This window comes from Amblyraja radiata, chromosome 10 (genome assembly GCF_010909765.2).
Source record: "Amblyraja radiata isolate CabotCenter1 chromosome 10, sAmbRad1.1.pri, whole genome shotgun sequence".
NCBI classification, from domain to species: domain Eukaryota; kingdom Metazoa; phylum Chordata; class Chondrichthyes; order Rajiformes; family Rajidae; genus Amblyraja; species Amblyraja radiata.
The window spans coordinates 32,568,437-32,595,567 of record NC_045965.1 but is presented as its reverse complement, the minus strand read 5'-3'; the positions used below and the strand labels follow the sequence as shown (position 1 = coordinate 32,595,567).

At 43.4% G+C, this 27,131-nt stretch overlaps 1 protein-coding gene across 2 annotated transcripts in view; it reads right to left on the bottom strand.

Annotated features, from left to right (window-relative positions):
• LOC116977756 (cytochrome P450 4B1-like) overlaps positions 1 to 27,131 on the bottom strand; it is a 104,749-nt gene that overhangs the window by 29,763 nt on the left and 47,855 nt on the right. For both annotated transcript variants that reach the window (XM_033028497.1, XM_033028496.1), the window contains exons 5-6: positions 23,211 to 23,338; positions 10,946 to 11,097 (exon numbers count right to left, since the gene is read on the bottom strand). In XM_033028497.1, the coding sequence (XP_032884388.1) occupies positions 10,946 to 11,097; positions 23,211 to 23,338 (280 nt within the window). The remainder of the gene's footprint in view (positions 1 to 10,945; positions 11,098 to 23,210; positions 23,339 to 27,131) is intronic.

The window sequence follows — 27,131 nt, the reverse complement described above, 5'->3', positions numbered from 1 at the left end:
CCATTTGTATTGTGCGTAGTCCCCGACTGATGAGGCAGAAGGGAGGAAATGCATAGAAGAAGAATTTCCCCAATCCAGCGCGAACGTATCTACCGCTGCTGCCTCAGGGTCTGGTTCCCAAGCGACATACATAGGTACCTGGTGATTTAGCCTTGATGCAAATAAATCGATATCTGGCGTGCCATATTGCTTGATAACTTTTGCAAATTTTTTGGGGTTTAACATCCATTCGATGTTGTCATTAAATTTACGTGACCTGGTGTCTGCCACTGTATTCAGCTTACCTGGCAGGTAAGTTGCTGATAGCCAAATATGTCTTTCGACACACCATTGCCAAATTGTGTTGACCAACTTGTCGCATGATACCGATTTTATGCCGCCCATATGGTTAATGTAGGCCACCACCGTAGTATTATCTATTTGTAACCGTACATGCAAGTGATGCATATTTGTGCATATGCTTTTAAACCATAAAAGTCACCCAACATCTCTAGATAATTAATGCCCAGTGTAAGTGATAATGATGACTCTGGGTTAGTCCATCTACTACCTGTGCTGGATATAGAGTTAGTTGCTCCCCAGCCTTGAGCACTGGCATCTGTTTGGATAACTAACGTAGGGTTAGTGATGATAATAGGGCTGAAAACTATGCCAAACGTTTTTTGCCCACCACTGTAGTTCTGATATTGCTTCAGTGGGTAACTTCATGACACGATCATAATGACCTGTATGTCGTTTTGGTGCCTGTACCTTTGCTCTTTGTAAGTTTTGACAGTGCAAAGGTCCGAATTGTGTAGCCGGAAATGCTGCTACCATTTTCCCAATTACTCTGTTACTTGTCGAATAGTTGGTAGTTCGTTGACCATTAAATTGTTGCATGATTGTGCCAATTCAACTGTTTTGTCTCTTGGCAATGTTACAGTCACGTAGACTGAATTAATTGTGAAGCCCAAGTAGTCCATGATTGTGGATGGCTTCAACTTAGATTTATCTGGATGTAAGACAATCCCAGGGTTTCGAATAACTGTTTGGTAGCTGATACAGCTAACATAGTCAATTCCATGGTCTTGCCTACCATTTAAGATATCATCAAGATATGCCATGACAATATGTTTTTGTGTTCTGAATATTGCCAGAGCTGGTTTTAGTATCTTGGTGAATAATTTTGGGCTGATGTGAATCCATTGGGTAACGCTTTAAACTGCCAAAGCTGCCCCATCCAGGTAAATTTCAGGTATCTGCGATGATCCTTGTGAATGGTACTAAATAGTAAACATCTTTAAGATCAATGCTTGCCATGAAGTATCCTTTGGAAATTAGTTGTTTGGCAGTAACAAACATTTCCATTTTGAAATGTATATACTTAACAAACATATTTAGTGAAGTTAAGTCAATGATGATGCGACATCCACCATCTTTTTTGGGTTTAGTGAATATATTTGATACGAATTCCAAAGGTTCATGTTTTCCCATGATACCCTTTGTAATTAGTCTCACCAGTTCAGCTTGTCCCTCTCGTTTCTTTAACGGAGAGGGGAAAATACCCTCTGGGATGAATGTTGAACTGGTGGCAATTTTTCTAGTATGAATTGTATTTGTATCCACTAATGCCATTGAGTATATACTGATCACTCGTGATAGACTCCCGTGCTTCTTTAAACAGGTCTAATCTCCCCCCTGTTAGTATTAAGCCCCTATTCGCTATACGCTGGTAGGAACCAGACCCACCTAACTCCATGGTTATGGGTATTCTTCTGTTTCCTGCCGGTCCAACGAGTCTTGCACGTTGTCTGACGTGGTGGTGACGTTGAGGGGTGGCGCATTTTCCATGGGGTCCGCTCTGGGCCCTGGTCTAAAGAAGACTTCCGGGGATAGAATGCGGACCCCGAGCTTTCACCAGTCCCATATGGTAGACGTCGACTGATGGACGCGATGGGGTGCTGCTGCTTAGGAATTATTGTTTTTGGTTTGCTTGTCCCGGGGCCTGCCCTCATGAGACCGAAATTTTTTTAAGGCCTCTTTCATATCCTTCATATGCTTTGTGAGGTTTTTGCCAAAGAGCAGTGGGTCTGGCTCAGTGGCTGGGGTATGCACAACCCCGCAAATTTAGGATTTTATGGCAGGTCTTATGATTTGTTTACGAAGGTTGTGGTCATCTCCGTATTTGTCCATGGAACGAGCAAACGATGTGATGGCTGACGTCAGGAGCCTGAGGGTCCGCTGCAGTTTTAGCTCCTGGTTCCGAATATTTGCCCCAACGTGCCCCCAGTTTTGACTGTTTACAGCCGGCACTTTAAAGGACTCACAGTTCTCTGGAGCTGTATACGTTTCTGAGGCCTCATTGACCACCTCTCCTGTAGGGGCCTGTTGGAGAGGTGGTCAATGCTGGCTGCTGGTTTGGCCTTTAACAGCCTCCTGCACGTGGGGTTGCCACGTAGCGGTCCACCACACCTAGCAGCTCTTCCTGTTCCTGCACCCCTTGCATACTCCCGAGATCTTCAGCCATCGTCCCCTCTTCTTGACCAGCCCAGTCCTGGTCACCAAAGCTACCCTCGGGTAAGGAGGAAGCAATGGGCAGTGCACAAGGCACTGTGGAGGGAGTGCCTGAACTCCCCCTGCGAGAGCGCCCCTCACGAAGCGCGTCTCGCTGGAGCTCCTGCTCCAGGAGCCGCTCCATGCGGCTCAGGCGGCTGTCTCTCCCCCGGGCGGGTGGAGAGACGTCCCCGTCCGACAAGTCGGAAGCCACCGGCCGGACGCCTCTTCCGTGGCTTTACTTCCAGCCCGCTGCTCAGGCGCTAGCGGGCTGGGCTCGGCACAGTGTCGGGGAATAGCGGAGCGCCCGGTAAGCGGTCCTACCGCCTTGTTGCTGCCCCCCCCAGATGGAACGCTCCTCCGTGGAGTCGAGCGGGGGACAGGTTTGTCCAAGAGCCTTTCTTCTCTGCCTGAAAAGCAGAAGGCTCTCCTGTGAAAGAAAACCCGACCTCAGAGCTTACCTGACGGTCCGTTCTTTCACCCCGTAGCGGGAGCGCCTGACTCCCGATGCGGCCGCTGTTGCACTGCTGAACGTAATGCCGCGCATGCGTGCTGAGCGGGCTCTTCACGTAGTCACTCACGTGACTCCGAAGTAAAATTGATGGGATGTTGATGTTGATGAATAAAGCAAACCCATGTTATTTACTAGACTCTTGCACAATGTTTTCTCCTGATTGAAGTAATGAGAACTGGAAGTGTAGTCTCAAGATGTAGACACAAGGAAATGTAGATGCTAATTTAGGGAAAAAACTGTGCTAGAGTAACTTTGTACGTCAGGAAGCATCTCTGGAAGACATGGATAGGTGATGTTTTGGGTCAGAACCCTTCTATGCACTGATTGCAGGAGGGGGCAGAAAGATGGAGGAGAGGAGGGGCAGGACAAAGCCTGGCAGGAAATAGATGGGTAGTGGAGGGTTGTAGATAGGCAGTTGGGTAGAGTCCAGAGATGAAAAGAGGACAAAAATAAGGAGAGAAGACGGATGAAACATGAAGCCTTCCCGAGGGAGATAGATGGAAGGGGACGAGGGTAAGGGGGCCGGATCAGCGAATTGGTATACATCCAGGTGGGACACAGGGAAAAGAGGGGGGAAACAGCTCAGGCACTGCTCTCCCCTTTCTTCATCTCTCTGTCTCCTTCACAGGAGAGTGACTTTTGACTCCTATAAGAGGTGTCAAAGTTATCTATACCGCAACACCTCCCACCCTGCCTCTTACAAAGACGCTATCTCTTACCCGCAATGTCTGTCTTTGCTGCATCTGCGTGATGAGGGTTTCCACTCTAGGACATGGTCATTGAGTCAGAGTGATACGGTGTGGAAACAGGCCCTACGGCCCAACTCGCCCACACCAGCCAACAATGTCCCAGCTACACTAGTCCCACTTGCCTGCGCTTGGTCCATATCCCTCCAAACCTGTCCTATCCATATACCTGTCTAACTGTCTCTTAAACGGTGGGATAGTCCCAGCCTTAACTACCTCCTCTGGCAGCTTGTTCCATGTACCCACCACCCTTTGTGTGAAAATGTTACCCCTCGGATTCCTATTAAATCTTTTCCCCTTCACCTGGAACCTATGTCCTCCGGTCCTCAATTCCCCTACTCTGGGCAAGAGACTCTGTGCATTTACCCGATCTATTCCTCTCATGATTTTGTACACCTCTATAAGCTCATGCCCTCTACTCCTGGCAACATCCTCGTAAATCTTTTCTGAACCTTTTCAAGCTTGACAATATCTTTCCTATAACATGGTGCCCACAACTGAACACAATATTCTTAATGCGGTCTCACCAACATCTTATACAACTGCAACATCATCTCCCGACTTCTCTACTCAATACTCTGACTGATGAAGGCCAAAATGCCAAAAGCCTTTTTGACCACCTTAATCTGCCTGCGACTCAACCTTCAAGGAACCATGCACCTGTACTCCTCGATCCCTCTGCTCTACAACACTACCCAGAGACTTCCCATTTATTGTGTAGGTCCTGCCCTTGTTCGACGTCCCAAAATACAACATCTCACACTTCTCTGTATTAATTTCCATCAACCATTCCTCCACCCAACTGGCCAATTGATCCAGATCCTGCCGCAATCGTTCACAACAATGTTCACTATCTGCAAAACCACTCACTTTTGTATCATTAGCAAACATGCTAATCTTGCCCTGTATGTTCTCATCCAAATCATTGATATAGATGACAAACAGTAACGGGCCAGGTGCCGAACCCTGAGGCACACCATTACTCACAGGCCTCCAGTCCGAGAAGCAACCTTCCACCATTACCCTCTGCTTCCTTCCATGGAGCCAATTTCCTACCCATTCAGCTATCTCTCCTTGGATCCCATGCGATCTAACCTTCCAGAGCAGCCTACCTTGCGGTACCTCGTCGAATACCTTACTGAAGTCCATGTACACAACATCTACAGTTCTGCCCTCATCGACCTTTTTGGTCACGTCTTCAAAAAAATCAATCAGATTTGTGGAAACGACCTCCCGCGTACAAAACCATGCTGACTATCCCTAATCAGCCCTTGCACATCCAAATGACTGTATATCCTATCCCTCAGCATATTCGCTAGTAACTTTCCAAATACAGATGTTAAGCTCACCGGCCTACAGTTCCCAGCATTTTCCCTGCAGCCCTTCTTGAAAAGAGGCACAACATTTTCCACCCTCCAGTCTTCTGGCACCGCTCCTGTATTTTAGGATGACTCATAAATTTCAACCAGGACTCCCGCAATTTCCTCTCTAGTTTCCCACAATGTCATCAGATATATCTGACAAGGCCCTGGAGATTTATCTACCTTCATACATGACAGTACCTTCAGTACTTGCTCGACGGTAACACTGACTGCTTGCAAGACATTTCCATTGACTGCCCCAAGTTCCTCTGTCTTTCTGTCTTCGGTAAATCCAGAGGAGAGATACTCATTGAGGATCTTGCTCATCTCCTGTGGCTCCATTCAGAGGTGACCGCTTTGATTCCTGAGGTCCCACTCTCTCTCTCTAGTTACCCTTTTCCCCCTTATGTATTTATAAAATATTTTGGGATTGTCTGCCAGAGCTATCTGCCAGAGCTATCTCCTGGCCCCTTTTTGCCCTTCTGATCTCCTTTTTCAGTTTACTCCTTAGTTCCCGAAATTCCTCCAGGGAAGCACTTGATCCCAGCTGCCTATAACCGTCCCATGTTGTTTTTGACCAACACCTTAATTTCTCTCGTCAGCCTTATGTTTCCCTGCTTTGGCCTTCACTGTAACGGAGACGAAGGGATAGAGAAGTTGACATTGTTCTCAAAGCAGAGAAGGTTAATGTCTGAAGAAGGGTCTCGACCCGAAATGTCACCCATTCTTTCTGTCCAGAGATGCTGCCTGTCCCGCAGAGTTACTCCACTTTCTTCTGTCTTTCGATGGTTAATGTAAGATATAAAGAGGTGTGCAAAATTAAGAGGGAGTAAACAAGATAAACTATTTCTTTTAGAAAGAACATCGTGAATCAAAAGACACAGAGTTAAGGTAATTCACAAGGGAACCTGAGGGAAGATGAGATTTGGTTTCACACAGCAATTTATTCCGACCTGAAAGTTCTAGTGAAAGAATAATCCTTACAAAGTAATTGGATATGCACTTAGAAAGGAAAAATTGTGTGGAGTCATGATGAAAGAACAGAAGACCAAAATAACACAGGGTTAATGGATCAATGCATTAAAGACAGCCTCATGTGTTGTATGGTTCCATGGTAATCTGTCCACATGACTAAATGATTACGTTATCTAAGAGTGATGCACTGCCATTTCTACAGCCCTGTGAAACAATTTGCACATTTAAAGAGGACTAACAACATTTAGCCAGCTTCTTTTAACACTTTCGATGTTCTGGGTGCCTATCATTAGGATCCAAAAACATACATGTATAGTTCTCTAAATGTTTTAACAAACAATTACTTTGGTCAAGTAGCCTTGCTTTCCCTCTCTCTCCATCCCCTCCCCCTTCCCAGTTCTCTGACCAGTCTTACTATCTCCAACTACACTTTACCTCTGTACTGCCCACTCCCCTGACATCACTGAAGAGTCTCGACCCGAAACGTCACCCATTCCTTCTCTCCAGAGATGCTGCCTGTCCCACTGAGTTGCTTCAGAATTTTGTGTCTATCTTTAATTTAAACCAGCGTCTGCAGTTCTTTACTACACATTACTTTTGTAAAGGCCATATGGACAAAATCCATCACTCTGCCATCAATCCTCTTGGTTGCCTCTTCAAAAAACTCAACCGAGTTAGTGAGACACATTTTCCCACCAAATCTGTGCTATCCTTGTCTATTCAAATGCTGATAGATCCTGTCCCTCAAAATCCCATCCAATAACTTACCCACATTGTAGATGCCAGGCTGATTGGCTTGCAATTCCCTGGCCTGTCATCACTGTCCTTAAATAATAATGCATTGGCCACCCTCCAGTTTTTTAGAATTTAACCTGTAGCTAAAGATGAAGCAAATATCTCTGCAAGGGCCTCCGCAATTTTTTCCCTAGCATCCAACAAAGCTTAAGAATGTAGTTGCTCAGGCCCCAATGATCCCCTTACTGTGCTTTAAGGCAGCAGATACCTGCTCTTTAGTATTATGCATGTGGTCCAAGACATAACGTCTCATTAGTCTCAATACCTTAGCTTCCATGCTCTTCTCCACGGCAAAATCCCACCTATCTCCCGTGGCTCCACACATAGGCAGCCATGCTGATTTTTAAGGGACCTATCCTCTTCCTTGTCACCTTATTAGCCTTAACATACCTGTAAAATTTCAGCAGGTTCTTGAGCAGCTGGGCAAGTGGACTGAGGAATGGCAACTGGAGTTTAGTGCAGATAAGTGCAAATTGTTGCATATTGGGAAGTCAAACCAGGTCAGGACCATCACAGTAAATGGTTGTGTTATATGGTAGAGGGGCCCAGGAGTACAAGTACATTGTTCCCTAAAAGTAGGTAGCTAAGAGTGTCACAGGTAGCTAAGAGTGGTGAATACGACTTTTGGTACATTGGCCTTCACCAGTCAGGGTATTGAATATAGACATTGGAGTGTTATGCTGGAATGAGCGTAATTCATTTCATCCCTGCCATCAGTAAGAAAGTTCAGGAGCCTGAAATCTGTAACGTCCAGGTTCAGGAACAGCTTCTTCCCTACAGCCATCAGGCTAAACACTACAACCTCTAAATAAGCACGGAGCTACATGGATTTGGGGGCATTGGTTTTGTCTTTTTGCACTATTATTGTTTGTTTGTTTTCTATGTTTTGTCTTTTTGCACTATTGTTTATCTGTTTTCTATGTGCATGTACTCGTGTATATGTACTTATTTATATATATATATACACACACGTACACTGAACTTATTTTTATTTTTTATTTTGTGGTTATGGTGTACTGTGTTTACATATTCAGTTCTGCTGCTGCAAATGGGAATGTCATTGTTCTATCTGAGACATATGGCAATAAAACACTATTGACTCTTGAGAAGATTCACAAGGATGCTGCCAGGACTCGAGGGATTGAGCTATAGGGAGAAGTTAGGCAGGCCAGGTCTTTATTCCTTGAAGTGCAGATGAATGAGGGGTGACCTAATAATGGTGTACAAAACCATGTGGAGGATAGATAGGGTGAATGCAGTATTTTATCCAGGGTAGGGAAATCAAGAACCAGAGGATATAGTTCAAGGTGAAAGGGGCAAGATTTAATGGGAGCCCGTGGGCAACATTTTCACTATGAGGTGTTGGCTATATAGAATGAGCTGCCAGGTGATGTAGTTGAGGGAAGTACTAAAATAGCATTTAAAAGACGCTTGAACAGATACATGGATAGGAAAGGTTTAGAGGTATATGGGCCAAAAGTGGCCAAATGGACAAGCTAAACTGAAGCATCATGGTCAGTATTTACAAGTTGGGCTGAAGGGCCTGTTTCAGTGCTGTATGACTATGATTCTAGAATTTCTCGGGATTTTCCTGCCAGATCCATTTCATGCTCTTTGAGAGCTCCTGATTTAACCAAATGAATGAATGAATGAATAGTTAATTTCGGTCATACATTAAAAAGAACAAAATGTTACAATCTGTGTGAATATGAGCCAACATTGTATCCATTTCACACAACGTTCACATAATCAATGACCGAAAAAGGAATAGGCTGAAGCCACAAAGATTATTTTTGCCTATCCTATACTAAAGCCTTTAACTCATTCAATTAAAGCCTGTCGAGGGATTTGTCTAATCCAACATTTGAAGTTTGTCTCCCTCTTTTTACTGACCACAGCCTCAATATCTATCTTCAACCAGATGAGGAAAAAGGTCATTCAAAAACATGTAAAAAATAAAGTTCAATTATCAATTTTATAATAGTCACAACTTTATATGGCTTTAGACAATAAACAATAGACAATAGGTGCAGGAGTAGGCCATTCGGCCCTTCGAGCCAGCACCACCATTCAATGTGATCATGGCTGATCATTCCCAATCAGTACCCCGTTCCTGCCTTCTCCCCATATCCCCTGACTCCACTATCTTTAAGAGCCCTATCGAGTTCTCTCTTGAAAGTATCCAGAGATCCGGTCTCCACTGCCCTCTGAGGCAGAGAGTTCCACAGACTCACAACTCACTGTGTGAAAAAGTGTTTCCTCGTCGCTGTTCTAAATGGCCTACCCCTTATTCTCCCCTCCCCTACTATAGATGAGGCTCTCACCAGGATCTCTTCAATACCCCGTAACACTGCTCTCTCTCCCCAACCCCCCACTCGTAACAAGGGCAGAGTCCCCCTAGTCCTCACCTTTCACCCCACTAGCCGTCACATACAACAAATAGTCCTCCGTCATTTTCGCCACCTCCAACGTGACCCCACCACTCGCCACATCTTCCCATCTCCCCCCCTGTCTGCTTTTCACAAAGACCGCTCCCTCCGTAACTCCCTGGTCAATTCTTCCCTTCCCTCCCGCACCACCCCCTCCCCGGGCACTTGCCCTTGCAACCGCAAGAGATGCTACACTTGTCGCTTTACCTCCCCCCTCGACTGCTTTCAAGGACCCAAGCAGTCATTCCAGGTGCCACAGAGGTTCACCGGCATCTCCTCCAACCTCATCTATTGCATCTGCTGCTCTAGATGTCAGCTGATCTACATCGGTGAGACCAAGCGTAGGCTTGGCGATCGTTTCGCCGTACACCTCCGCTCGGTCCGCATTAACCAACCCGATCTCCCTGTGGTTCAGCACTTCAACTCCCCCTCCCATTCCGAATCCGACCTTTCTGTCCTGGGCCTCCTCCATGGCCAGAGTGAGCACCACCAGAAATTGGCGGAGCAGCACCTCATATTCCGCTTGGGCAGTCTGCATCCCGGTGGCCTAAACATTAACTTCTCCAATTTCCGGTAGCCCTTGCTGTCTCCTCCCCTTCTCAGCTCTCTCTCAGCCCTCAGGCTCCTCCTCTTCCTTTCTCCTTTCTTCTCCCCGCCCCCCCACCCTACATCAGTCTGAATAAGGGTTTCAGCCCAAAACGTTGCCTATTTCCTTTGCTCCATAGATACTGCTGCACCCGCTGAGTTTCTCCAGCACTTTTGTCTACCTTAAACTGTGGCCCCTGGTTCTGGACTCCCGCAACATCGGGAACATGTTTCCTGCCTCTAGTTTGTCCAAACCTTTAATAATCTTATTTGTTTCAATAAGATCCCCTCATCCTAAACTCCAGAGTATACAAGCCCAGCCGCTCCATTCTCTCAGCATATGACAGTCCCGTCGTCCCGGGAATTAACCTTGTAAACCTACGCTACACTCCCTCAATAGCACGAATGTCCTTCCTCAAATTATGGGACCAAAACTGCACATAATACTCCAGGTGTGGTCCCACTAGGGCCCTGTACAACTGCAGAAGGACCTCTTAGCTCCTATACTCAACTCCTCTTGTTATGATGGCCAACATGCTATTCGCTTTCGTCACTGCCTGCTGTACCTGCATGCTTACTTTCATTGACTGATGAACAAGGACCCCCAGATTCCGTTGTACTTCCCCATTTTCCAAACTTGACACCATTTAGATAATAATCTGCCTTCCTGTTTTTGCTACCAAAGTGGATAACCTCACATTTATCCACATTAAACTGCATCTGCCATGCATCTGCCCACTCACCCAACCTGTCCAAGTCACCCTGCATTCTCATAGCATCCTCCTCACAGTTCACACTGCCATATCCCCTAACTCCGCTATTTGTGTCATCTGCAAATTTGCTAATGTCACTTTGAATCCCTTCATTCAAATCATTGATGTATATTGTAAATAGCTGCGATCCCAGCAGTGGAGTACATTGCGGTACCCCACTAGTCACTTTTGAACTTTTGATTCGGAGCTTATATATTTAATGATCATATTAACTGGTCAAAGGCTACACACTTACCAGTATGACGGTGTGCCAAGTTGCACGCCTTCCGAAAACGAAATCCATGGGGACTGAGATAGTAGATAAGGTTGTTGTGATATGGAAAGGTTCTGAATCGCTGATTGGAGAGGAAGCACAGGTGGTACACAGCCTGAATGTATGAGCTGTCACTGGAAAATTAAAAAGGCATCCTTGAAACTGCATTCAGTTAATAAACATTCTCCCAGACCAAGCAATTAAACTCTGACATATGCGAGAGCAGCATATGAGAAATACTTGTGTTGATAAGTAGTTGATCTTCTTGTGAATTTATGATTACTAAGGGCCAAAGGTTGTGTCAGAGATCTGCACCTAACATTACAGGTATTTATATTTTGGAAAAACTCAGTACTCATTGGGAAATGGTACCATCTTGGGGATGGAGCTTTACCATTTTCTCTTCTTCAATGATTTCCGAGTGATCAGCAGCATGCTGGAACACTGGGAATGATAATAATCTCTTCCCTATATCATTCAACCTAAACACTTGTGGAAGTAAGTGGGAGGATACATTTTTCTTACTTGTGCATAATTTCAAGGTTAACAATGACAAGTCTTTGGAGTCGGTTGTCTGGGCTGTTCCTTCACGGGGCTGCTGAATGAACCTCTAATTATTTTTACATATCCAGTCGAATCAGAGATTGATTCGTTTATTATTTTGCAATTATTTTTCAATCATGAATTGAATTGATTCAACTGTTAGTCAAAAGGCTAACTCTCACTTCAACAAGACTGTCAACAATTGAGGTTATTTTTGTGGGTCTTCAATGTCCAAGTTTGATTGTTTGTTGGATGAGCAGTATTTGAGAATTATCACTTTGTCAGGATTAGCAGTGAATGGGTAAAATTATTCATAAGCTGCCTTTTTAAATTTGGAATTATTGGGGAAATGTGAAATCAGTTTTGGACTTTTTTTTTAAAACAAATAGTGATTGTGTATATTATCAGGACACTGCCACTGGATAATAAAAGCAACCAATACCATGCATTTAATCTTCACGATCATAACATTGTTTCAAAAATGCATTATTATCTTTTTAATATTGACCGAACCATAACTTGCAGTTTTATTATTATTGTTAATTTTAAATCCAGTTATTTATTATCTCACTAAAGCATTATAATCCTTTTAAACCCTGTAGTCATAACCTATGTAAGTCAAAATTAAACAAACTGGATTGAACTAAATTGCATTCTTGTTTCACTAGTTCATTTGTTTCCTACTTGAAATTTGCTTCAGGTTAAAACTCCAGCCTTAACCCAAACCGACCATGGCCAATCTGAAACTTTCCCGCACCCAAGGAGTTAAATCTTTGTAACGCTACAGTCAGATTTAATGGCTCAGATTGGATAGGCAGGTTCTACAGTGAAGCCAAACATTGAGAAATAGGAACTGACTCCAATCTTATCACTACACACATATTTTTTTGTGGGCCCTCAGCGTGCCCCATGGTATTGAGGCAGTGTATTTACTTATCAAGATCTACCCCAGCCTAATCTGCTCCAAGGCCATATACTTATTATTTGTTTACATATGCAGCCTGACTCCAACACATGTAGTTGGGGTCTATCAGGCTCTGGTCAGGTCCTAAATAATTCTAACCAATTGGTCAGACATAGCGTACAAGCCTAGATCTGTTGCAAGACCGATGTACACAGGGCAAATACTTCACATATGAACTACACCATAATCTTTGGAAAACAAAACAAAAGCAGTTCAAGAAAACACGTACATCCCATGTCACATTTTAGGAGCATTTCCAACTTTTAAGTCTTGAATATTTTTAAGTACACATGCAGATCTCTTGGGTAAGTATCTAGCCCAGATTTCATATTGATTTCATCTTGCCCAGTTTCCAAGGTGATTATTTGGTAAAATGTCCAAGAAATCATAATAAAAATCTTATCTGTTTAATGCTTCAAGAAACTGGGCATAATCTTTGCTTTCACTGAAACTCTCGCTTTGGCTAAGTAAATAAAGGCATCGTTTAAAACTACTGTAAATATATTTTAACAAGGATAAACAATGAGTAAGCACCATTCATTTAATATTTCTAATAGTATAAAGTCTATCATGCGATTCAAGTAAAATGATTCAATAGTGCTTTAAAACAACAAAGATTAACAAAATTCAGACCCAAGCTGACACTTTGCAGATGATTTTCATATTTGCAGGGTCTCATGGACCATTAGAAAAAAAAGTGAAACGTGGCAAAATAATTGGGTGGAAAGACCTCCTTTGAAAACTTCACACAATGGTCTCCTGCAATGACCATGAATTACCTGATAGAAGTCCATCCACATCTTACGTTGGAAGGGATTATGCTCAACTCTGCCTCAAGACCTCACCTCAGTTCCATGGTTCTACTAGATTTTCAAATTGTTGCCACTAGGATGGGCCAGTGGGCCAACTTGGTAATATTCTGCAACACCATATTTTCATGGAATATTTTCATTGCTTAGAACTTGCAACAGAGAGCTTGGCATATTGCTCTGGCAAACACAGAAAACTCAAAGAGTGCCTGCACACTAACACGATGACCTAATACATGGCAGCTGTACTACATGAAACTGCCAGCGTTACCCCATGGAGATGTCAGGAATTTTCAGTATTCCACACAGAATGTGTTATTGACCTGAACCACCTAATTTCCACCCAGTTTCTTGAAGCATTGAACAGATAAGATTTTCCTTTTGATTTCATGGGCATTTTACCAAATACTCACCTCAGAATCTGACCAAGATGAGATCAATATCAGATGAATGCTGTTGTTATGACTGCACTCCAATATTGCCCTCCTCATTAATACTATCTATGTAGTTAACAAGGCCCCATCTGAATGTCATATCTACTTCAACAATTGAATGTCTGAACCTCAGTAGTATCCCTCACAGATGTGCGTCTAAGTGTATTTTTGTGACGTAAACTGTTCTAACCAGTGGGATGACGCAGGCCTTGGTACTTAGTCTTGCTTTCTCTAGTATTAATGATGGATTAGAATAAATCTAGGGGCAATCTAAAGAAGAACTCTGCAGATGACTAAAATGTTGAGCATGTGGTTCGTGCCATGGGTGAAAGCTTTAGTCTGCAGGTATGTGTTGATTGTCTGGAAATGGAATTAAGTACAGAGGTGCCACAAGGCAAGGGACTATACAATAACTGAAGGAAACCCAAGTGTGGAAGAACAGGACATTGGAGTCGATATTCATATACAGGAGCATCCCAAGCTATGAATGACCTGGCTTACAGAAATCCAACTGTACGCAAATTCTCCCATTAATTTTTGAAGCATTTTTCAAGATAGTTACGGGATAATAATAATAATAGTGTTTCACGACATACATTAATCACTCCAAATAGTTTATATTTTATAGATTTAATTATGGGTAGTATTAGGGTGGATATTTGATTAAATAAAAGAATTAAAAGCAAATGTACATAGAACAATACGATATGGGCAGCCATAGAAAACAGACATTTCAGATTTACAGAGATATTGGCTTTTGGACAGTTTTCAGACATGGATTGTTAAAAGGTAGCAAGCTAGATTGATGAGATTGATGAGGCCCGAGAGCTGTTGGAGCGGTCGCAGAGGGAGGAGCACCGAAATCTGCAACGTTCCAACTTTCGCATTTCAAAACAAGTGGGCTTGAGGAAGCCGCTGATTGGTGGAAGCGGACAAGGGGGAGCAGCTGATTGGGAGACAGACCCCTGCTGATTTCTTCCAGCAGTTTGTATTGCATTGTATTGTATTGTATTGTACTTTGTATTGTACTTTGTATTGTATTGTATCCTAGGTAAGGGGGAGAATGATGGCCAGGGCAGTTTACTGTTCTGGATGTCAGATGTGGGAGGTCAAGGAATCTGATAATCTTCCAGACGTCCACATCTGCGCCAGGTGCATCGAGATGGGGCTCCTAAGGGACCGTATCAGGAACCTGGAGCAGCAGCTCGATGACCTCCGTCTGGTCAGGGAGAGCGAAGAAGTCATAGAGAGGAGTTACAGAGAGGTGGTCACTCCAAGACACAGGAGGCAGGCAAGTGGGTCACGGTTAGGAGAGGCAAGGGGCACAGGCAGGGACTAGAGAGTACCCTGGTGGCTGTACACCTTGACAATAAGTACTCCTGTTTGAGTACTGTTGGGGGGGACAGCCTACCTGGGGGTAGCAACAGCGGCCGGGCCTCCGGTACAGAGACCGGTCCTGTTGCTCAGAAGGGTAAGGAAAAGAAGAGGAGGGCATTAGTAATAGGGGACTATAGTTAGGGGGTCAGACAGACGATTCTGTGGACGCAGTCGGGAGACCCGGATGGTAGTTTGTTTCCCTGGTGCCAGGGTCTGGGATATGTCTGAACGTGTCCAAGATATCCCGAAATGGGAGGGAGAGGAGCCCGTGGTCGTGGTACATATAGGTACCAATGACATAGGTAGAAAAAGAGATGAGGTCCTGAAAGGAGAATTTAGGGAGTTAGGAGGAGAGTTAAGGAGTAGGACCGCAAAGGTAACAATCTCGGGATTACTGCCTGTGCCACGCGACAATGAGAGTAGGAATGGAGCGAAGTGGAGGATAAATGCGTGGCTAAAGGACTGGTGCAGAGGGCAGGGATTCAAATTTCTGGATCATTGGGACCTCTTTTATGGAAGGTGCGACCTGTACAAAAAGGATGGGTTGCACTTGAACCTGAGGGGGACCAATATCCTGGCGGAGAGATTTGCAAAGGCTACTGCGGAGACTTTAAACTAGAATGGTTGGGGGAGGGACTCAAATAGAGAAAGCTAGTAGACAGTGTGTGAGGCGGGAGGCAGATAAGGGAAGCACCCAACATGTAGGGGGGAAAGAAGAAAAAAATAATAAACAGAGAATAAGAGGTGGTGGGGTTCTTAAATGTGTGAGCAGAGAGACAGAGGGGTGTAAAATGTGGGTAGAAGCAATAGGTAGCAAGGTGAAAAGTAAAAGTGGCAGGCAGACAAATCCAGGGCAAAAATCAAAAAGGGCCACTTTTCAACATTATTGTATAAGGGGTAGGAGCGTTGTAAAAACAAGCCTGTAGGCTTTGTGTCTCAATGCAAGGAGCATTCGTAATAAGGTGGATGAGTTGAATGTGCAGATACCTATTAATGATTATGATATAGTTGGGATCACGGAGACATGGCTCCAGGGTGACCAAGGCTGGGAGCTGAACATCCAGGGATATTCATTATTCAGGAGGGATAGACAGAAAGGAAAAGGAGGTGGGGTAGCGTTGCTGGTTAGAGAGGAGATTAACGCAATGGAAAGGAAGGACATTAGCTTGGAGGATGTGGAATCGATATGGGTAGAGCTGCGAAACACTAAGGGGCAGAAAATGCTGGTGGGTGTTGTGTACAGGCCACCTAACAGTAGTAGTGGAGTTGGGGATGGCATCAAACAGGAAATTTGAAATGCGTGCAACAAAGGTAAAACAGTTATATTGGGGGTGACTTCAATCTACATATAGATTGGGCGAATCAAATTGGCTGGGGTGCTGAGGAAGAGGATTTCTTGGAATGTATGCGGGATAGTTTTCTAAACCAACATGTAGAGGAACCAACGAGAGAGCAGGCTATTCTAGACTGGGTATTGAGTAATGAGGAAGGGTTAGTTAGCAGTCTTGTTGTGCGTGGCCCCTTGGGCAAGAGTGACCATAATATGGTTGAGTTCTTCATTAGGATGGAGAGTGACATTGTTAATTCAGAAACAAGGGTCCTGAACTTAAAGAAAGGTAACTTTGAGGGTATGAGACGTGAATTGGCCAAGATTGACTGGCAATTGATTCTTAAAGGGTTGACGGTGGATATGCAATGGAAGGCATTTAAAGACTGCATGGATGAACTACAACAATTGTTCATCCCAGTTTGGCAAAAGAATAAATCAAGGAAGGTAGTGCATCCGTGGATAACAAGGGATAGCATCAAAACAAAAGATGCATACAAATTAGCCAGAAAAAACAGCCTACCAGAAGACTGGGAGAAATTCAGAGTCCAGCAGAGGAGGAAGGACAAAGGGCTTAATTAGGAAAGGGAAAATAGATTATGAAAGAAAACTGGCAGGGAACATAAAAACTGACTGCAAAAGTTTTTATAGGTATGTGAAGAGAAAGAGATTAGTTAAAACAAATGTAGGTCCCTTGCAGTCAGAAACAGGTGAATTGATCATGGGGTACAAGGACATGGCAAACCAATTGAATAACTACTTTGGTTCCGTCTTCACTAAGGAAGACATAAATAATCTGCCGGAAATAGCAGGGGACCGCGGGTCAAATGAGATGGAGGAACTGGGTGAAATCCAGGTTAGCCGGGATGTGGTGTTAGGTAAATTGAATGGATTAAAGGCCGATAAATCCCCAGGGCCAGATAGGCTGCATCCCAGAGTACTTAAGGAAGTAGCCCCAGAAATAGTGGATGCATTAGTGATAATTTTTCAAAACTCTTTAGGTTCTGGAGTAGTTCCCGAGGATTGGAGGGTAGCTAATGTAACCCCACTTTTTAAAAAGGGAGGGAGAGAGAAAACGGGGAATTACAGACCAGTTAGTCTAACATCGGTAGTGGGGAAACTGCTAGAGTCAGTTATTAAAGATGGGTAGCAGCACATTTGGAAAGTGGTGAAATCATTGGACAAAGTCAGCATGGATTTACGAAAGGTAAATCATGTCTGACGAATCTTATAGAAATTTTCGAGGATGTAACTAGTAGAGTGGATAAGGGAGAACCAGTGGATGTGATATATCTGGACTTTCAGAAGGCTTTCGACAAGGTCCCACATAAGAGATTAGTATACAAACTTAAAGCACACGATATTGGGGGTTCAGTATTGATGTGGATAGAGAACTGGCTGGCAAACAGGAAGCAAAGAGTAGGAGTAAACGGGTCCTTCTCACAATGGCAGGCAGTGACTAGTGGGGTACCGCAAGGCTCAGTGCTGGGACCCCAGCTATTTACAATATATATTAATGATTTGGACGAGGGAATTGACTGCAACATCTCCAAGTTTGCGGATGACACGAAGCTGGGGGGCAGGGTATGCTGTGAGGAGGATGCTAGGAGGCTGCAAGGTGACTTGGATAGGCTGTGTGAGTGGGCAAATGCATGGCAGATGCAGTATAATGTGGATAAATGTGAGGTTATCCACTTTGGTGGCAAAAACAGGAAAGTAGACTATTATCTGAATGGTGGCCGATTAGGAAAAGGGGAGATGCAACGAGACCTGGGTGTCATGGTACACCAGTCATTGAAAGTAGGCATGCAGGTGCAGCAGGCAGTGAAGAAAGCCAATGGTATGTTAGCATTCATAGCAAAGGGATTTGAGTATAGGAGCATGGAGGTTCTACTGCAGTTGTACAGGGTCTTGGTGAGACCACACCTGGAGTATTGCTTACAGTTTTGGTCTCCAAATCTGTGGAAAGACATTCTTGCCATGGAGAGAATGCAGAGAAGGTTCACCAGACTGATTCCTGGGATGTCAGGACTTTCATATGAAGAAAGACTGGATAGACTCGGCTTGTACTCGCAAGAATTTAGGAGATTGAGGGGGGATCTTATAGAAACTTACAAAATTCTTAAGGGGTTGGACAGGCTAGATGCAGGAAGATTGTTCCCGATGTTGGGGAAGTCCAGGACAAGGGGTCACATTCTGAGGATAGAGGGGAAATCCTTTAAGATGAGAAAAACATTTTTCACACAGAGAGTGGTGAATCTCTGGAACTCTCTGCCACAGAAGGTAGTTGAGGCCAGTTCATTGGCTATATTTAAGAGGGAGTTAGATGTAGCCCTTGTGGCTAAAGGGATCAGGGGGTATGGAGAGAAGGCAGGTACAGGATACTGCGTTGGATGATCAGCCATGATCATATTGAATGGCGGTGCAGGTTCGAAGGGCCGAATGGCCTACTCCTGCACCTATTTTGTATGTTTCTATGTTTCTATAATTAACATGGCATGGGATCCTTTACATTTTTAACCGTTAAATAGAACATAAGAACAGTGAAGTGATGCCAGTCCACATGCGATGTACCGTATGTTAGGCACTGTGAGATTTGTTCTCTAAATGCAGGGAAGATGCAAGTGCACTCTATATGGAATACAAATGAGATTTACGAGATTGGTGCCTTGCAGCTACTGTATGAGGAATAACTAGAATAGCGTTTTTTCCCCTTTTTGAACAGAAACTGTTTGAACTGCATAAAATGATAATGGGCCCAGGGTGTCAAAAAACCAAGGTTAGTGTACAGGAGTGCCCATGTGCTTCTGCTTGCCTGCCACTGTCATTAGCCATCCCATCCTACTCTGAACTTTTTGTCTGCAGCATGAACTGTTGCATACTTGAGGAATATGGAGATGTTACAATCCTCAGGGTCGAGACTCTTCTTCTTCAACTTTGGGTAACTAGCTTTTTCTTTCTGCCTGTATCAGAACTGGCCGTTTTTGACAACCATCATTTTGGCTCAACTCTTCTTTTTCTATTTATATAATCTGGCTCATTGGACGTGTCACGTAACCTTACTATTAACAACACATTATACAGAAACAAAACCTGCTCCCTGTCACTTGACTGTAACAAGATGTTATCTGGATTCATTGGAACTTAACTGTCACATGCACCATTTGGTCCCCAACAGATATAATCCCATTGTTTTACCCCTCACTCTGCTACTCAAAATTAACTTGCTTTCTCTTTTTTAGCAGTTCTGATGAAGGATCTTTGATCTGATTTATTCTTTTTCTCTTCCCATAGATGTGCCTGAGCAGCAATTTATGTTTTTATTTCATATTTCCAATATCTGCAGTCTTTTGATATTCATACTGTTCCAGCAATTAATTCACTTTCTGTGATGCACTTTGACATCTCCTATAGTTAACTGAAACGCATTATAAAATGCAGGTTTTAAGACTTTAACATTTAGTTTAGAGATACAGCACGGAAGCAGACCTTCACCCACCGAGTCCATGCCGACCAGAGATCCCCGCACTCTAAAGCCCCTGTCCCACTTACGTGTCCTTGGCACGCAAATTACGTGACCTCGTGGTCGCGTTGAGCCGCGATGGTCCCGTGAAGGTCGCGCATGACTTCATTCGACCGCACAGACGTCTGGACGTCATTTGAAGATGGACACAAAATGCAGGAGTAACTCAGCGGGACCGGCAGCATCTCCGGAGAGAAGCAATGGATGATGTTTTGGGTCGAGACTCTTCTTCAGTCTGAAAGAAGGATCTTGACCCGAAACATCACCCATTGCTTCTCTCCAGAGATGCTGCCGGTCCCGCTGAGTTACTCCAGCATTTTGTGTCTATCTTCAAATGACGTCCAGCGATTTCGTTCGCTATAAAAATTTCAGAGCCCCGCGCAATGTCACGCACAACTACATACCCCTCAGAGCGAGCTTCTCAGTGGGACCGGCCCCGCGCGGCCATACGATGCCCGTGCGCCTCAATGTGACCACGAGGTCGCGTAATTTGCGTGCCAAGGATGCGTAAGTGGGACAGGCCCTTAACACTCTCCTACACACATTTGGAACAATTTACAATTTTATCACGCCAATTAGCCTACAAACCTGTACGTATTTGGAATGTGAGAGGAAACTAGAGCATCTGGAGAAAACACACAGAGGTCATGGGAAGAATATACAAACTCCAATACACACAGCAACCATAGTCAGGATTGAACCCGGCTCTATGGTGCTGTAAAGCAGCAACTCTACAGCTATGACACCGTGACATCCTTTAGTTGAATACTCAGACTGTGAACAATCTAAGTGCCTTATGATGTGATTGCTTACACCTCATGGAGCAACCATGTGCTTACTTACTTATTATGCGTCAGAAGACTACTATTCACAGCCAGGCCCATGTTGGCTCCCTTTAGTGCAATCCCATCAGTCCCATTACCCTTCTTCTTATCATCCTTCAGCCCTTTGATTTTTGTTGCCACATACCAAAGATAAGAGGTGAGCTGCTGTAGTTAATTAATGCTCCTCAATGTATGTGGAAAATAGGAATAAACTCAAGCACTGGGGGACACTCATGGAGCTACTTGGAGAAACTCCACACAGACAGTACTGTGGCCAGGACCTGGGTTTTGGAGCAAAGCGATAGCAGAGTTAACTTGCTTATGCTGAGAGTTCAGGATATTGGAACTTGATCAAGGCAGTTTCATCATTTTGAGCAGGAACAGAAAATGTTGGAAATACTCAGAAATCAGGCAGCTTATGGGAAGAGAGAAACTGAGTCAATGATTCATGGACTTTAGGAAGTGGTAAAGGCATTTCAGTTATGATATTTAAAAGACACTTGGACAGGTCCATGGATAGGAAAAGCTTGGAGTGATATGGGTCAGATGCAAGCAAGAGGGGCACTGGTTAAATTCGGCAATCTGGTTGGCATGGTCAAGAATGGGCTGAAGGGCCTGTCGCCGTGCTTTATAGTTCTGTGTCTCCATGGCAATGATCCTTTTTATCAGAAATGGAAAAAATGATACAACAAACCTGTTTTAAGTTGCAGTGAGGGGGAGAGTACAAAGGAATTGTCTGCTAGAGGGGTGGATACCAACATTGCCCAGGTAACAACTACTTTTGGTGTCAGCACTTGGAAACAGAAAAGTTACGATAAAGCTGTCAAATTAACAATAGTTACTGGAAATCTATAAAAAATGAAATGCTTGCCAAAATTCATTTCATTTTTTCTCTCTGAGCTCTGGCAATTGATGTGCTCTTCATTTTGCAATTACATGTTTTATTCCCCTCCAACTGCTGGCACTAAAAGTGATTGTTACCTGGACAACCTTTGTATTCCTTCTATCAGATACTTCTTTGTTCTTTCTACTTTCCGCCTCTCTGTAATTAAAAACACCCAAGTTGTCTCACTTTTCCAGTTTTGTGAAACTGAATATCAAGAGGGTTATTCATTTACTTATTCAACAGAGGAGACCATTTATATCATTTAGTCCGATAGTACAATCCCATCAGTTCTAGTCTCCCTCTTAGTTCACTGTAGCCCTGCAATTTATTCTCTCTCACAGACCTACCAATTCCCATTGCTTCCCTTACCACTTACCCATACTAAGTGGTAAGTTCCAGTAGGTGGAACCTCACACAGCCAGGAAAGAGAAGCAATCTCTACTCAGACAAGTCAGGATGGAACCCAGGTCACTGAAGCTGCAAGGCAGCAGTGCTGCCAGCTGCATTATTGTGCTGCCTGTGGAACTTTGTGGCACGGCATGAGTCGCTGGTTTGTGCTGAAGTCCTCAAGAACTGTGGGAGCACTTGACCATAAGCCTGGTGACATTGTAGGAGCTGGTCGACACAATGAAGCTACAATGGTACCAGTCCATCATCATTATTTCTGAGCAAGTGTTCTCTAGTTACCATTGGAGACAAGTGTGCCTTTAGTACTGCACTCATCTGCGGTGCTGCACCCTGCTGTGCAATACGTTCTAAGTCATGGTGCAGATGTTATGTGTAGATTCTTCCAACACGTGCACCTTTAGCCTCATATGAAAATCATGCATCAGGTTCAAGCTCTTAAGTTAGGATAAATGCTTGTGCATTGAACAATAATTTAAAAGTCTTTCAGTACAAGTGTTGTCTCCTTCTATCTGCTAACGTATGGAATACTTTTCAGGCATACAGCCAATTATGTGTTTTTAAAATGTGGTCACTTCTATACAATAAGCAGCAAACTTGCAGAAACACAGAGTTGTTTCTAGACTATTCTAGGTGAGGAGAATGGAGTTGTGGTCTCACTACCATCCACCGCCTCAGGTATGAGACGTTCAGGAATCCTTTTCAGAAAGAGTGGGTTCACTTTATGTGGACTTCAGTCATGGCCAAATTGAAGGTGTCCAATATTTGGGGGTCTGTTGCTGTGAAGAAACAACCAGATTTTCCAAAAATCTGCAATGGTTTGGGCATAGAAGGATAGTCATGCTGCTTAGTGAGTTTTATATGTAGCTATATCAGCTTTTCACTCCAGATTATTTTTTACAGGATGAACACAACATGAATAATCTGCCGACAATGAAATGAAGCACAGATAATTAGCCAGAATCATGGCAGAAACACTGCAAAGACAGATGGATAGTTTTGATAAACCTACCATTGCAAAGATATTCTGTTCAATTTTAATGGGAGCAGATGTTTATTAGATTTAAATAATTTAAGAGGTCTTCCTCCATTTTACACACGTTATTCAAAACAAGTTTTTTCATTAATTTCTTCAAAATAATACAAAGTGCTGACCTTTCAACCTGGCAGTTGCTATGGTAACTGAAGGCACACTTCAGAATACTATCCAATGTCATGAGGCTGACGTGTTGGTAGAGTTCCAAGGCATTATTTCCTTCCGCGCAAATTTGTTCCCATTTGTCCTATGCACACAGACACTTACTCAGCTTATTTAAAAAGACATCTTACAAATATACCGTTAATATATTCTTAATGAATCTGAACCTTTCCTCTTTGTTGTTTTTTTAGTATGTGTTAAATGAATGTTTTGGTATTCTTTAGCTTGTTTTAAGTAGGGAGTGGGGGAGGGGGTTGGGGGAAACTTTTTCTTATCTCTTACCTCGATGGAGATGCAATTTTTTCCCGTATCGTATCTCCGTCCGCACTGCGGCCTAACATCAAGGAGTTGGCGGCCTTTGCCGGAGACCGATTTCGGGAGATCCACCGCAGGAGCTGTGGGACTTTAACATCGCGGAGTCAGCGGTCTCTGATCAGAGGCCGACTTTGGGAACTCCAAACCACAGGAGCTTCGACCGCCCCGATGCGGGAGCTTCGATCGCCCCGACGCAGGAGCGTCGATCGCTCCGACACGGGAGCTTCAATCGCCCTGACACAACATGGGGGTTTTGACCGCTGGCTGTGGGAGCTTCGATCGCCCCAACGGCGGGAGAAGAATGATGGAAGAAGATTGGACTTTATTGCCTTCCATCACAGTGAGGAATGTGGGGTCCGCTGTGGTGAATGTTTATGTTAACTTTTATGCAGTTGTGTGTCTTGTTGCTTTTTATGGTATGGCTGTATGGAAATTTGCATATCACTGTACCTTAATTGGTACACGTGACAATAAAAAACATTTGAAAACTTTGATAAGAAAAACAACAACTTTATCTATCTTTCTGACTGGATTCGGACAGTGCCTGCATTGTTGACGAAGGTCAGAACCTCTGAATCTAGAGGATAAATAAAGGGAGTTGCTCAGGTTGGTGCAGCTACATCAGTGCCAACATCATTGCTACATACCATTTCCAAAGAACCAATTAACCAAGAATTAAATGCAATTTCAACATTGAGAGATAACATCCAGGTAGGGGACATATTTATTACAGAGGAGGGCTAGGTTTAGGTTAATTATTATCATGTGTACCAAGGGACAGTGAAAAGTTTTGTTTTGCATGCGATCCAATCAAATTAGATAATATTATCCAAAAATATAATCAAGCCATACTCAAGTACGATAGAGAAAAGGAAAGAACAATATAGATCTTAATATTTTAGCGCACAGGTTCCAGTGACAAAATTCAACGTCTGTACAAGCACACACAATAAATGCAGAATGTGCACAAAAGACACAAAAAGATCAACATGGATACATGCAAGCATTCTTTTATCAAGAATGGATGGTTCTTCTTCTTCTTTCGTGTGGCGTGCACAGCCTAAAGTTGTAGGACAACTTGTTCTATTTGATTTTCCGTTTGTGCATGTCAAGTTGATTGCATTAGTCGAAACAGGGCGGACCACGTGAAGGTTGCAATCTTCCACCTCAAGAATGGATGGTTGTTTTCATTGGACTAAAAATCTGGCTTTGTTTTTTTGCTGAATTTCAGTGCAGAGAGTGCAGGGAAAGCACCACAGACAGTGCAGAGAAGGTTTACTGAATTCTGGGAGCAGCGGCTGGTATACGAAGAGAGGTTGATGACGTTGGGCCTATGCTCTGTCCTCATGCAGGATCGTGACCTGAAATATCAACTATCCCTTTGTCATTATAGATGCTGCCTGACCCATTGAATTTCTCTAGCAATTTGTTTTTTGATCCAGATTCCAACATCTGCAATCCCTTGTATCTCTCTTCTGATTTTGTTAGTCTTTCTCACCATTTTTTAAATGTTTTGAATGCATGCATTTGCATATCAAGTCACCACTATTGTAAGCAGTTTGCCAAATAAAAGCATTCAGCTATTATGGTGTTTTTACTGAATGCCCAATAAATTAGAACCTGTACAATTAATCCATTGATCGACTTATTTACAAAAGAATCAGTTATCAACATCTTAATCGGGATCATTTATAAAAATTGAGCTGTTGTTAAATTAGGTGTGGTCTCAGTTTTCTCCTGAGTAATCAGAATTCTCCACGATACAGAGGTAATGGACTAAAATGGACTTTGCTCACATGACAGAATTTTTTTTTTAAATAGAAATTTTCTGCCTATTTAATTGGTATTTTAAATCAAATCTTTCATTATTATTAATTGTTATTATTCTAAAAATGATCTTCCTAGATCAGTGTTTCCATAATACAGCAATTCAGCCACAGCGCATTTAGTTTTACACTGAAGGAAATAAAAGCATGGGAATATTTAACAATAATTTTCCGTTCAATATTTATCAGTTAATATTCAACATATTCTGAAATAGTTTTCAGGTTGATGCAACGGAAGTTATTTCATGATTTTGGGATCAAGGTCCATCAAAGTAGTGATTTGGTGGCAAACCTCCCAGATATATGTTGTGACCACAGTTGCTCTGTGAGGAACTGATGATGTGTTAATTAATGGCATCTACCCTGGCCAGATCTGACCAAGCTTAAACTTAAATTTTCATAAATTGGGCATGGTTGCAAGTGGCAGTAAAGCTTCTACGAACGCAAACTCAACTTAACTCAACCCATGTCAATCATTGATGTCGGCAGCAAACTCCACATTACAACAGATAGAGAGATTTAGTAAATGTTAATGTTAGTTTAGTAAAGGTTAGAGGTACTTTTGATTCCTGGGTCATAATTAGTTCTGTTATTTTCATCACAGCTAGACATTATCTTCATATAAAGAACAGCGTACATCAGAAAAATCTAATTATTCCCTTGTGTCATAAACTTATAACTAGCCTGTTCTGGCGTCCATTCATTCTTATTTACTACCATATCTCTTGTCTGCAGAATGCTCTGGCAGTTGTAATAATTTATGTCAATTGCCATGGTTAAGGCAACTCTGGAGGGAACTCACTGGAGTTACACATCAGAGCTTTGTGGGAGTTTGCAGGCTTTATGGTATAAGGGATGAGGCAAGATGGAACAAGCAGTCATGCAGAAAGTGAACCTGGCTTGGGAAATAACAATGGACTCAACAAGCTCCAAGCTTTACAACATAAATTTTCATTACAACAGTCACACGGCATCTAAAGGTACTCCATATGCTTGGTCAAAGACAATGGGAGCAGCCAACAGACGAAATCAAGACCAGGGGTTAAATCCCAATGAGCTGATCATAGTGACACAATGATTACACAAGTAATTAAAGTGAGTGAACCTTCAATTCATCTTACTTACTCAACATTTTCATTCATCAATTCGTCAGACTGCAACATCAGATTTAGTTATCTCGTGACTCATGCCTAATAGTCATAACCTTACGTGCACCTTCACACACACATCACTGCAGGAAGCTCCATGCCTACCTCTCACAGCCTAAGCACACACCGTGCAGGCACATCACAGCACGCAACACCCACTCCAGTCTCCGGCAGAATAAGGAGGTACACGATGTGAAGCAGCCAAAGCAAGCCAGCAAGGAACAGCTGGTTCCTGCCTTTCCCAGAGCTCTTGAGAGGTTTGTGATAATCTATACTAGGGTGCTACAAAATACAAAGTGCTGGAGAAACTCAACGGGTCAGACACCACCTGGATCAGAGGCCTTCTTCAGACTGATAGGGCGGAGAAAGCGGGAAAACAGGGGTGGGGGCAGGACAATCCTGGCCAATGATAGATGGAAAGAGGTGAGGGGGGTTTTGATATTGGCGAAGGGTGGGGGTAGGATCGTGCAGATGAGTGGAGTACATGACAAAGGCTAGTGGTGCAAATGGGAGAAAAAGGTATCAGATAGAGGAAGAGTGAAATGTGAAGACAGAGGGAGGGATGCAGCTTAAAGGGAACAGGAGGAAG